The sequence below is a fragment of the Lipophrys pholis genome (genome assembly GCF_963383615.2).
Source record: "Lipophrys pholis genome assembly, chromosome: 18".
NCBI lineage: Eukaryota > Metazoa > Chordata > Actinopteri > Blenniiformes > Blenniidae > Lipophrys > Lipophrys pholis.
Window position 1 is genome coordinate 8,427,359 of NC_137646.1, and position 13,712 is coordinate 8,441,070.

General features: G+C 44.4%; 1 protein-coding gene across 2 annotated transcripts in view; it reads left to right on the top strand.

The window, feature by feature from the left end:
* Positions 1–13,712, top strand: part of ndrg2 (NDRG family member 2) — a 48,148-nt gene that overhangs the window by 24,137 nt on the left and 10,299 nt on the right. For both annotated transcript variants that reach the window (XR_013936257.1, XM_080486475.1), the window contains exons 2-5: positions 6,736–6,821; positions 9,803–9,844; positions 10,685–10,790; positions 11,293–11,413. Coding sequence is in view for 1 of the 2 variants with exons in the window: in XM_080486475.1 (XP_080342601.1) it covers positions 6,747–6,821; positions 9,803–9,844; positions 10,685–10,790; positions 11,293–11,413 (344 nt within the window). In the remaining variant the exon portion in view is untranslated. The remainder of the gene's footprint in view (positions 1–6,735; positions 6,822–9,802; positions 9,845–10,684; positions 10,791–11,292; positions 11,414–13,712) is intronic.

Below are 13,712 nucleotides of genomic sequence, written 5' to 3' on the forward strand. Positions count from 1 at the left end.
GAAGCACCACAGACCTGGATCAGCTCCTGTTGCTGCTCCTCAGAGTCCTCCACATTATTTTTATTAGGAAATCAGAAATTTACCAGGTTTCCCTGTTTGAAATTAAGCCGCTGTCTGATTTAAAGACTGACTAGCGCCCCCACACTTCAATGGTGAGAACTGCATGCAGGACGGCAACTTTATTAAAGTGAAAGAGTGAAGATTCACCCTCATGTACAAATAGAAAATAAATAAAAATTATCTAATTTGACACAATATCATGACAAAACTGGAAACACACAAAAAGGAAATTCACAGAAAAAAACAGCATTTTACCAATATTTTAGAACCCCCCCCCCCCCAAAATTGAACAAATCATGTTTTAAGGGGGAGCTCCTGTCTCATTAAGGGGGGCTGAGCTGACCCCGGGTCTATTGTTATGGCTGATAGGTGTCTAGTGTTCGATCCAGTAGTGACTGTAATGTGATATTTATGGCAGTGCCACTTTCATGCTGCTCCAAAGTCTTACTCCCAAGTGGCAGGGGCGTTTAAATATTGAAATACTACTAATATTCTATTCTGATTCTTGTGTTGCACAAAGCACTCGATCCCCATGACTCCGTCCAGCGCGGCCCCCCAGTGTGCAGGGTCGACTGCGACCGCGCTGTGACGGCCTGAATCCCAAGTTACTGCACAATGACAACACATTGCCTCAAAGGGCAACCAGAGGAAGTCAGTGTGACAGAGCAGGAGAGAGGAGGCATGAAGCGGGAGCGAGGGGAGGAATGACGGGGACGATTGACAAGAACAGACTCTGACATGTTGGACTGAGGCGACTCGCCAGCAGCATGAAACAAATGAAAGTCCTTTATTCGTGGACGAGCACAAAAGCACGTTTGGATTAACGTAGCGGCAGCAATTATCCGACACCGCCTGATATCCGAGACCCCAAACCTGTTTGGTTTCAACAGACGAACGAAGCAACTGTTGTCTGACAGCTGAGATGTGGAAGCAGAGTATGAAATGTGAAGCGAGGCATGCTTCACTTCACCCCCCCCCCTCGGTTCCCAGTCCCCCTCCCTTGTCGCTTTTCGCATAAATCAGTCTTATTCATTCCCTTCCGTCGTCCTCGTCTCGTTCTGTGGCGACAGACGGTGCCTCCTGTGCAGTTTAGCTGTTATTACACGCTCTGAAACACACTGACTCAGAGAGCGTGATGGATGATGGAGGATGGAGGGAGTTAGGCCGATTAAAACCTCGCAGCAGCAGAAAACTGTAGATGTGAGGGAGAGCAGATTAAATATAATGGTGGAGTTACGTGAGACCCATATCAATGCTGCTTATGCCACAATGCAGTAATGTTGTTTTCTCCTTATGTCTGCACATTTCTGCAGCTGAAGATTTACTCGCTCGTACTCTTGACCACCGTGGGACGTTTCATCAGCACTCATTAGAAGTGGTTTCATGTCGACTAAATAATTTATCTAACTGCTCCCACGGCACTTTGTTAATGATAGTTTTAATAGCAAATAATGCTGTTATTGTTGTAGCTCGCAGGCAGCTGGAGGCTGGCTCAACACTTTTAAGGAGTAATTACAAATTTGATAGAAATGCTTCACCAGATTGAGGTGGGTGAAATTCTGGTGATTAAAAGAAAATCATTTAAGACGTGTGGATTAGTTTGAAACAGGAAACACAGGAAATGGAACCACAAACTGAATGTGGTTCTTTAAGTTCCTAAAACCTTTACCTTCACAGAGCGGAAGCGTCATAATCTCTGTCTCTGTGTAAATGATCACACATCTGCCTGATTGTCCCTGGAGATTATTGAGACCCAACCGATTAATCGGCTGGTCGATTTAATCGTCGAGTCGTTGTTGCACTTTTAGTTGCAGCAGTATTGAACGAGACATTTCGGATACATTGCTTAAAAATGGCATGATTTCGAAATTGTACTTGAGAGATATGTCACATTTTCAGAGAAGTTATTATGTTTGGGCAGGATCCAGCTGGACCATCCAGTCCCTCACACACACCTACACACACTCACACGGGGAGAACATGCAGACTCCATGCAGATTTGAACCCACAACCTTCTCGCTGTGAGCCACTGCCACAGAAAACTACTGCGCCACCGTGCGGCTCCTCTTTTCAGAAACTGCCTTCTTACAGATGGATAAAAAGTTATGATTGGTGAACATGTGTTGTAATTTCTCATGAAGGTGTAGTTCTCTTATAACTTCTCAACCGTGCAAATCACTGATGACAAATCACACGATGTGTTTTTCCAGAGTGAAGCACCAGAGAACTGTTAATGCACAGACAGAGGAATAAAAACGATTTACTCTGTAAGCAACCGGGGGCATGCCTGACCTTCCGCTCCAGAGAGAGAGCAGCCATTAGCCATCGTGGTCAGGATTAAAGCCACCGTCAGCCTCTTTCCGCCTGAAGTCCCAGCAGCTTTATCTACATTCAGGATCCAGCTTGAGCGCTCACATCCTACGTGTGCTAATGTGCTCGATGCTGGAGGCCTGTTATCTGCAGTGGAGCCAACAAAGTCTCTGGCAAAGCCACTGTCCAGAAACCGGCTCCAGAAACCCGGGGGGGGGGGGGGGGGGGGGGGGGGGGTCAGCTCTGGTATCAGCCTGGGTTTTTCACAGATTAAGAAGATTGTCACTGTAATAACAATGAGAAAAATGATGTCAACATTTCCAAAATGCTAATCCTAATAAGCGAGAATAGTTTGTTAATGCTTGAAGGTTTTTCTTCCTTCTTCAGCAGCACTGTGAACTGTCTGAGAGGCGTTCAAGGACAGCTCCTAGTTCACTTAACAGACGCGTTAATGGACAATTCAGAGCATCTGAATGTTTAGTCTCAGGTATTATACATAAAAAATGTACCATCTGAAAGTCCTCTACTGCCTGTCATTAAAGTAAGGAACTACGTAAGGCGAAGCAAAATGGGGTAGTTATTTTTTGATTTTAGAAAGATGGTTAAAACAATAGTTTTGCCCTCTCTGACCACCTGAGGAAATCTAAATAAAAATAGGGCAAGATTAAATCAGCACAAACCCAAAATGTGTATTTCTGTCAATCTTAATTAACTAACTTTTATAAAACGTTTCTGAATAAATACACCGATGAGTCGGGCCGGACCGCCAACATGAAATACTCCAGAACAACGTTTTCACTGCGTGTGGGACAACTCCTCACATTAGATCTGCATAACTTTTGTTTTTGTTGTTCCAGCTTTTTGAAAAGCATCTGGTCACTCCACCGCAGATCCTCATCCTCTTTCCTTTACTACACTGTTATTTCCAGAGGTTGGTCCAACACCGTTATTCATTTTAATCCTCTCATTGCAGATTGTTGGTATTAGTTTTAAGCGTTTTTTTCTCTCTAATCTGCTGCTGGTTGCTGGTTGCTGGTTGCTGGTTGCTGGTTGCTGGTTGCTGCTGCACTAATTCTCAGCTTGGTGTCACACAAACGGCTGCTAACAAAGATTATTGTTATTATTAGTTAATCAGCTGGGGATTTCCTGACAAACTGCTTCATTAGCTGCTCTTTGAAATAACACAAGCAGTTTCCCAGGAACAACTTCTGATAAATTGAGAACAAATGTCTTTAGTTTAGTTCTTTTTATTTTTGAGTGAATCAAACTTTAATCATTTAATTGATCAGTCAAGTGACAAAATAACGCCAAAGATTAAAATAATTGTTAAATATTCATTGGTTTGGTTCTGAAGTATTGTTGCTGGTTTTGTTGTTCTAAAATAGCAACATTTCATAACATTTTGCAATAATAATACTTTAGAAGATACAATGAAACTTCAAAAGAGGCTGGTTTTGTCTTGGATTATTTTTAAACGTTTTTAAACACTTTTTAATTAGCGATGAATAAGAAACATTACAAACGGAGTATGGTGCATGTCCTGCAAGAAATATATTGTTATCCTGGTAGTAAAAGGTTATTGGATACTTTTCAAATGAAGCTTTGATATTTTCATTTGTTTTAATGACGACAGCATAAGTAGATTTTCAGGTTCACTTTCTTCACATTTTTATTGAAAAAGCAGTTTGTGCCCATCAGACTGTGAACTTTTCCGGGTTGTAATTGAACGCCTCCCAGGTGGTGCATTCTGGGGAAATGTCACGGAAAAACCTCCTGAAGGAACAACTTGTTCTGACTCAGAGGAACATTTTAAGGAGTGCTTGTGATTTTCGTTTAGTTTCCTCCACTCTCAGTGTAGCTCTTTTTTTTTTTTTCCAACCTCAGAGCTATTTTTGGCTCGCTGGTCTATTTTTTTTCACATTTTACACAAATGAACTTCCACCAGGACACACTGCATTGGAAGACCTTTACTCATGCGTGATTTAAAATGTGGAAAGTACAATAGACTCTGAATAAATACTAAAATTGTTCGGTGATATCGGGATAAGGTGAAGACTTCCATACAGCTCCATCCGCTCCCTGGATTATTCCACAGTTACTGAAAGTTACAGCCCTGAAATGAATTCGGATACAATTTAGTCGACTCAGCTAAAAGGTCAGTCGGCTGTAATCCGTCATTGGAATCTCCACCATTAGATGATTACCTTTTTTGTTCTGATCCCAAACTACAGTCCAACATTTGGAACGGCGATCGCCGCGTGCAGACGCTCCTTTCAGAGCGAGGTGGATCTGGAAAAAGCATTTTAGGAAGTGAGGGGACGGCGTGCTTTCAAGGTTCCTCTCCTGAGTGTTTCTAATGTTGACGCTGAGAGAAATAAAGGTGGAGAGAGGCAAAACAGAGAAGTGCGGGCGGAGGAGACGGATGGCGAACAATGGCGACGGCGAGTGTTTTTCTGTGTGCCGGGGTCCTTCGGTGACTAATCATTTCCGTTTGTGACCCAGAGAGACTCAGCCTCCCCGCGGGCAGCAGTTTATTTTCTGATGAGTGCACACACACACACACACACACACACACACACACACACACACACACACACACACACACACACACACACACACACACCTCCCTCCGCTCCTGCTGCACAGCCACAAACGCAGTCGTCGGTTTACGAGAGCATGGAGAGTGCAAGGTCGTGAACACAGACGATGACAGAAGGTCCCATATTTCAGGTTGAAATGTCAGACTGAGCCTAATTCTGTCAGACACAACAACAACCTGGGCCGGCTCGCTTTTACTGTTTGTCTGTGTGTGTGTGTGTGTGTGTTTAACTGCTTATTTCAAATTGTGTTATAAACTTCTGCTGACATTTAATCTATCAGGAAAATGAATAGATTGATGGCCACAGGAAGCTGTTGGCCTCGTATTGCTCTCTGTGTGTTTGTGTGTAGTTTCAGTAAAAACGTGTCAAACACAAGTTGCAGTTGTGACGTTTAAAACCGTTTTACAGGAAGACGATGTTAAATGGTAAATAGACGTTTGGTTCAGTTTGGTGCTCCAACACATTCACTCACTCTGTCGCATCCTCACCCACCAGTGACAGTAGCTGCCATGCACAGTGCTCACACACACACACCAGAGGCGCTGCTTGGGTTTTAGGAGTACTTTCATACACAGGGTGAGACGGGGGATTAAACCCTCAGCGTTGTTTGAAAGATGGCCTACCCCATTAAAGAAGTAGTAAATTATTTGTACAGATTTGGAGCTGATTGACCAAATTTCCCTTTGACATAAGGTCGAGGTGAACTCTGACAATTATACCAATCACATCTCAAAGGAATCTTTATGAACCCCGATGCGCTCTATAAAGCCAATGAAACTGCGGCCTGTGTTCCCTTTGTCAAGCCTGCGCCACATGTTGATAACAACGGCCTTAAATCAGACATGGCGAGTCCCAACAAAGGCCACACCCCTCATGTTGGCAACCAATCCAGAATCTTTACACCTGGATGTCAGAACATTTTGCGATGGAAGGAAGTGGTGGATCTACTGTGGCCCTGGTTCATAAAATAAGAGGCAGCTCCTACCGAGTAGCCACGATTTTCCTTTAAACAAAGTGAAGCAGCTCTGAAGTTGTGCCTGTTGATGTTTCAATTGAAACCTGCAGAGGGACCAAGAATATGATAAATAGGCTAATTTGACCTTTTTTTTTTTTTTTTTTAATGTGCTTTTGTGACAAACTTCTGCTCAGCCAGACGTGCACCAACAAACAAAACAAGCTGTGGCCGTGAAGGTGTGAAGTTGTCTGAAATGAAGTGCTGTGCTTGCCTAAACCTCCCCAGATTAAAGTGGTGTAACACAAAGTGGTTTCTCTTCTCCGACACTGCAGCCACCTGTCGGGTGGAAGTTGTTTCCTGCCTTTGCTTCTCCTCGGTGTGTCGGGCGGCTTACCTGTCTTCAGCCGTTCCTGGAGAACTTTCCTCCTCTTCTGTCTCACAATTTGTAAAATATCGTCACACATTAGTTTTCCATGTGAGATTGGAGCGTGCTACTGAAAGGTGAACATGACCTTCCAGCCCTTTTCTCCTGTTCAAAGTCCCGTTTCTGCTCTTCTCTGGCGACACTAATTGCTAATTAACTTTCATCAGGTCCCACGGCACATACAAGCTCCCAGAGAGCAGCGCCATACAGTATTTAATCACTAGTGTGTGTGTGTGTGTGTGTGTGTGTGTGTGTGTGTGTGTGTGTGTGTGTGTGTGTGTGTGTGTGTGAGAGCATAAATGCTGGATCAGTGTGTAGCTCCCTGTAGAATGAGCTCAGCTTATTGTGTTTGTTTTTTTTTTTTGTTTTTTTTTTTACTTGTGCAGGAGACGACGCCATGACCACAGAAATGCAGGAGATCGCCATCACGGAGGAAAAGCCTCTGCTCACGGGTCAGACTGACGGCACCAAGGTCAGAGGAGACGCCACATGTAGACACACATCCACACGCATTCCAAACATGGAGAAGTGCTGCAGATCTGTGTGTGTGTGTGTGTGTGTGTGTGTGTGTGTGTGTGTGTGTGTGTGTGTGTGTGTGTGTGTGTGTGTGTGTGTGTGTGTGTGTGTGTGTGTGTGTGTGTGTGTGTGTGTGTGAGAATGTTTGAGAACGTTTGAGACACTCTGCTATGCTGATGTTTGCAGCTGCACAGCTCTCTGCCCCTCACTGCTGACATCTAGTGGCCAAAGACAAAAAAGCAGTGGCAGAAGAAATTAAATTTGCATATTCTTAATTTTTCTCACAAATAATGTGCATATTGTCTGTTTCTTTGGAGAGTTGAACTCGTGACAAAACAAGATATTTCACAATTTTCCAGCAGTATTCAAACGGCTGCTTTATTATGATCAGTAATGAGGGAAAAACACTGCCTGCTGCGGTGGAATAATTATTTTCCTACATTAAAAATCTATTGTGTGCCAAAGAAGTACATTGATAACATTAGAAAAACAGTAATGTCATTTTGTCAATATATTTAAAATGCAGCAGTCGCTAGTTCTCGAGCAAAGTCAGTGAAATATTACAAAATATTTCCCAGGTTTTCCTCCAGAATATTTGTAGAATATTGTTCTTCTCACTCTTATGGAGCTAATGCATCTCATGCCGCAGTTTGCATTTTTAAGATGGTTTTCGAGTCTTTGAAGAATTCAACAAACATAAGTGGCTCCACTGAATTCTGACCTATTTAGTTTGCTTCCTGTTAATTTTAGGAGATTTTTTTCTCATTTATTCAAACACTCTCCAACAGATAAAACTGAAATTTTCAAATGCAGGACTCAGAAATATTTGACACCAGTTTTCACTGCTTTTGCTCTAAAACCACAAATCTTTTCACACATTTTTTTGAATGGGGAATTTGGATCACTGCAAAAGGTTTGTATGTTTAAATATAAACAATTGAAAAATGAATATAAAATCCATTCAAAATAAGTCAGTTTGACAACAAAAAGTTAAAATTTATATTATTTCAAATTAATGATTTGCATTTGTGGTGATTGATGAAAGTAGTTGTTTTTTGTGTTTTAATGGCTTTCATTGAAAAAAAGAAGTCAAGTTTCCGCATTTTGATGAAGTTTTGAAACTTTAAATTTTTAATAAACTTATGGAAGAAGAGCAAAACTGATAAAAATCACTAAATTTTAAGTGAAAGTAAATAAAACCCTGTCGTAGATCATCTAACATGGCGTCTGGGACCAATTTGAAGATGTGTGGCAGAGATGACTGGGAGATTTCCTTTTTAGAGGTGATGAGAATTAGATTTGAACAAATTAAAAGTCAACCAGAATAGACTGCGAAGTGCTTTGATTTTGAAAGTTCAGGCTTTTGGGAGAATGTGGCTTCAGTGTAAGGTGGTGTTTACATCCCCCTGGTTGGTCTGGACCAGAATTCTCTCCGGGGCCTTTCACATTGGGATAGTCCGGGACTCGGTTCACTTGGGACGGAGGGGAGCCGAGAATTTTCACACCTTTATAATGTTCAAGTGGCGTTCATGTTCACTTTAGAGATCGGACCGCCTGGAAAATGTCGCAATTACAACAGCTGCTGGTTTGGGGGCACTGTCGCCTGAAACAAACACTGACCAGAGAGGAAGTAGAGAAGAAACACGGCTCATTGATTGGTCCAGCCTGAAACCGGAAGTCCTGCCGCTTTAGCTCATGGTGGCTAGGCTAGTTAGCGCGTGGCTAATGGGTAGCCACAAACAACCACGATATAAAGTCTTCAGACAAGATATCAATGAGAGTCTTCCTCACTACTTCTTCCTCACTACTCCACGTCTGCCCGCAAGATATTTTCCAACTTTTTCTTTCTGCTTCTGCTTCACGCGGTTAGCTTTGTTTGTTTACTACCCAGAATGCATTGCGCACTACCCACGTCCCAGTTCTAAGAGGCTTCAATTAGAGGTTTCTAACAGACAAAAAATCCTTGTCCTCTGCCGGAGAAAAGTTCCTATCTGAAGAGGATGAAGTGGACATACTTATTTCCTCATGTACGTTAAATAGAATGTAAGATGAGAGTCTTTAACTGAATCAACACTCAGAAGAATCTTTTACAAGCCTCCACTTCAAACTCCCACACTGCTCATTATCCTCATGATCCCAGTAATTCACCAGCAGGGGGGTAAATGGATCCAAGAGTGCAACTGAAGAAGCCATTTGACACCTGCTGACATGGATCCTGGGTATAATACCCACAACCACCTGCTTCACACGGCGAGGACGTTCTGTGTGGCGCTGATGAGCAGGGGAGGCAGAACTGGAGAATGAGGAGCTGAGGAGTTTCACTATGTTAGAAGTTTTTTTGCTCTTTTAAGAGGAAAAGGTTGAACTGATGATTTATGTAAATTAGCTGGTGTTTCTGTTGATTCTGTGTTTTTACGGAAGAATATGCTCCCTTATGAAAACTAGCTCTGCTTGAATCCTTCTGTTATGTGTAGGTGAATATCTTTGTAATTGATGAATATGTATTGAAAGTGTTTAATTATTGAAATGTCACAAGAAAAAGAGTTGATAATAAAGAGCAGTTATGAGAAATGTCATCTATATTGGTGTGAGGGAAATCGAGGGAAATATATTGCTTTAGGTTAAGTTACTGTGTGTGTGTGTGTGTGTGTGTGTGTGTGTGTGTGTGTGTGTGTGTGTGTGTGTGTGTGTGTGTGTGTGTGTGTGTGTGTGTGTGCGTGCGTGTGCGTGTGCGTGTGTGTGTGTGTAATTCACTTTCTCTTTTCACACCTTTGAATTGAGAGCAAAGTATATTCGGTTGTATTTGATTAATTAATATGAATAAAAAGCGAGTGCTGGTAAAAAATCGACTGAGTATCTGAGTGAATAGTTTTTTAAAATGTATTTTTTGTCTGCAGCACATTTTTTGCTGATAATACCACATTGTGTTTCTGTCAGGATGCTGAACTGGCTGCCAGGATACTGTTGGACCAAGGACAGGTCAGACTGCCTCCCTTTCAACACAAGTACATTTGTATTTACTACAGTTATATAGGCGACCTCAACATGACCAGAAAACTGTAGAGAAATGTATCAGGACAAAAATACTTTTCCCACTCAATTTAAATTTTCAACTTCGTGCACTTTTACAAAAAAGGTTAGTTTCAGTGTGACGTGTGTCAGGTAAGGTACATACTGTACACCTCGTCAGTACACCTGATGTCACTGATCTTAATGAATGAATCGATCATTAGAGTGAAACCCGGAGCCGATAGCTCAGTGTGCTGCAATCATACAGCAGCAGCACATTATTAAGGCTATAGTTACTTTTTCTAGTACTTAGTTACATTTTGTTTCCAATAACTTGTAAATTATCTCCAGTACTTTATAAAAAAGATAGATATAACCAAGGTATTGATTTTAAGTTGTTTGCACAACCACAGCTCAATATTGACTTCTTTTTAAATATCCATCCGTCTTCTCCCTCTTATCCGTTTCACGGTGGTGACAGTCTGAGCACCGTCACCCAGATCACATTGCACCATTAAGAACCTTCCTGCAGGTGGTGACCCCGCAGGAAGGTGGGACGTGAACCCACTACCTTGAGATAGTCTCATGCTCTACCTACTGAGCTCGCCGGGGGCTCTTTTTAAATTTATCTTGTAAATCTTATCAATTTAAAAAGAAATCTTCACGTTATTAATTCAGATTTATTTTTGAATTTAAAATGTTTCCAGTAGAACCCGCATACCGACACTTTGAGTATCAGCAGGATTTTCATCCTGCCATTAGAGAGCCTCCAGCGCTGTCATGTCTATACCTGGCTGTCTGTTCCTGCAGGAGCACAGTGTGGAGACGCCGCACGGCGTCCTGCATGTGACCCTCCACGGAACACGGACCACCCGCAGGCCTGCCATCCTCACCTTCCACGACGTGGGTCTGGACAGTGAGTACTGCTCTCATCCTCTTCATCACCTCTGAACCCAACCGGTTCAAGACTTCTTCATCACCTGCTGCCTCTGTGTCTGTGTCTGTTTGTCTCTGTGTCTGTTTGTCTGTCCATCTGTTTTTCTGTGTCTGTTTTTCTCCGTGTCTGTTTGTCTGTGTCTGGTTGTCTGTGTTTGTCTCTATGTCTGTTTGTCTGTGTCTGTTTGTCTCTGTTTGTCTCTGTGTCTGTTTGCCTGTCTGTTTGTCTGTGTTTGTCTCTGTGTCTGTTTGTCTCTGTTTGTCTCTGTGTCTGTTTGTCTTTCTGTCTGTTTGTCTCTGTGTCTGTTTGTCTGTGTCTGTTTGTCTTTCTGTCTGTTTGTCTGTGTCTGTTTGTCTCTGTGTCTGTTTGTCTGTGTCTGTTTGTCTCTGTTTGTCTGTTTGTCTTTCTGTCTGTTTGTCTGTGTCTGTTTGTCTCTGTCTGTTTTTCTCTGTTTGTCCCTGTGTCTGTTTGTCTCTGTCAGGTAAGAGCTGCTTCTCAACGCTCTTCAAGTTTGAAGAAATGCAGGAGATCGTCAAGAATTTCACCCTGATTCACATCGACGCCCCGGGACAAGATGAAGGAGCTGCTGCTTACCCCGCAGGGTACGTCACTCTCCTCTCCTCTCCTCTCCTCTCCTCTCCTCTCCTCTCCTCTCGTCTCTCCTCTCTTCTCCTCTCCTCTCCTCTTTTATACTTTCTTGCTGAATGACCCGGGGTTGTTTCCCTGGTGGGTTTCTGGAGGAATGGCGTCCCCCGAGACGCGACCTCCGTCTCTCCGGCAGGGAGTACGGATAGTACCGCCGGATAGTAGTGTTACGGTAGAGGATGTTCTGCTGGCCGTCGGTGACCGGGTAGGACATGACATCATCATCTCCGCATGGCGAATGAATCAGGCTGTGGTTGTTTTCCTGAGCGAAGAGGCTCAGGTGCTCCAGCTGTGAGTGTTTGTTGAGGAGAACTTTGTTCAAGTCTCACCGCTGTCAGTCCCGTCAATGGAGTTCACCGTTTCCGGTGTGCCGCCGTTTATTCCGAACGAGTCACTTGAGCGCGCTGACGGGTCCGAGGACGTGTCCAACGCTGCGCCTGAGGACGTGTCCAGCGCTACGTCCAGGTTCGTTCCCGGCGCTGGGCCTGGGGATGCCTCGGAGGTTGCTTGTGCCGACGCCGCGCCTGAGGAGCGCAGTGTCAAGCGAGCAACCGCTCAAAGTAATGATACGGAGGAAGAGTGTTCATCCAAAGCGGCAGGCTTCTGTTGAAGCAGAGAACCTGAGCAGCTCTCAGTCTGCTCCCACTGACATCCGGCCTCCGGCTTCAGAGGCTGAAGCCTCAACAAGCTCTGCAGGCTGGAGAATGTCTCTGTTGGTGAAATGCTCAATACCCAGGCTTCATGTGAGGGTGAACTGAAGTACGACTCCGGATCAGACACTGTGTCTGTGTGTGAAAGCAACAGAAATACAGATGGTCGGTGAGCAGTAGGCAGCGCCCCTCAGGAGGCCGGCCACATTGGGCCCCGTGGGGAAGGGAATGGGGCAAGCCATCTCGTATCAAGGGATCGGCCGCGCCACACTTGGCAGCCACTCCTCCTCCCCTTTCGGGGCACGGGACGGCGCTGCCGGCTCGGCCAGCGTGGGGCCCAAACTGTCCTCCGGCGCGGTCCCCCACCGGGACAGCAGCGCCCCGAGGAGACATCCCTGTCTGTCCTTCTCCTGTAGGAGCGCTGCCATCAGCTCCTGGTTGTCCCAGGGCCTCCTCCGCCGTCCTCTGGGGAGCCAATGCTCCGCCCTCCGTGCTCTGTGGGTCCGACGGGAAGTCAGTGTAGCAGTCGGCATGCCACCGCCGGGTTCCCCCACAGAGACGCTGAGTCAAGAGTTCCCATGTCCACTCTTTATTAAAGTAAATCCGTTTAAACGTTTCACCAAAACACAAAAACACAACAGCACTGCCTCTTTCAGACTCTCTCGTGGCGTCTACTCCCGCCGGTCACCCAAGTGTCTGTTCACTCCTCCTTGTTCCTCTCCTCTCTCATCCTCACTCCTCCCTCATCTCCTCTTGTCTCCTCTCTCCTCCTCACTCCTCTCTCGTCTCCTCTCGTCTCCTCTCTCCCCTCATTTCCTCTCTCGTCTCGTCTCCTCTCTCCTCCTCTCTCCTCCTCACTCCTCTTCTCTCATCTCCTCTCTCGTCTCGTCTTGTCTCCTCACTCCTCTCTGGTCTCGTCTCGTCTCCTCACTCCTCTCTCCTTGTTCCTCTCCTCCTCCTCACTCCTCTCTCCTCACTCCTCTCTCCTCTCATCTCCTCCTGAAATGATCTTTGCTTTCTTTCAAACTCCTAAATGGACACAATCTTATGTGCAGGATTTAACATAATCTCCTCTAAGAATACTCAACATTCCCATCTTTCACCCCCCCCACCCGAAACTCTCTCTCTCTCTCTCTCTCTCTCTCTCTCTCTCTCTCTCTCTCTCTCTCTCTCTCTCTCTCTCTCTCTCTCTCTCTCTCTCTCTCTCTCTCTCTCTCTCTCTCTCTCTCTCATGCACTCCTGTTAGAGATTTAGACAAAATCTCTTCCTTTCTCTCCCACACTTCTTTGTCAGTTCATCCCCCGCACTTTCTTTAATCACTTTCCTTCTTTGCGTAACTTTTTCTGTGACTTAGGAAGGATTTAGTCACACACATTGTCTCAGCATCTCGGCTGTGATCTCAAACTCCTGCTGCTTTTTCCAGAGATCGAAGCTCTTTTAATGTTTTATCTCCTTTGAAACCCACGTGGATGGATGAAATATTACAACTACAAAAAATCATCTTTATTCAATGTGTGTGGGGAACACAGGGTGGATTCTAGGAATAATTATTTGAGACCAGGGTCAGAAAATGTTGACAAAATGTTGCAGAATAAAGTTTACATGC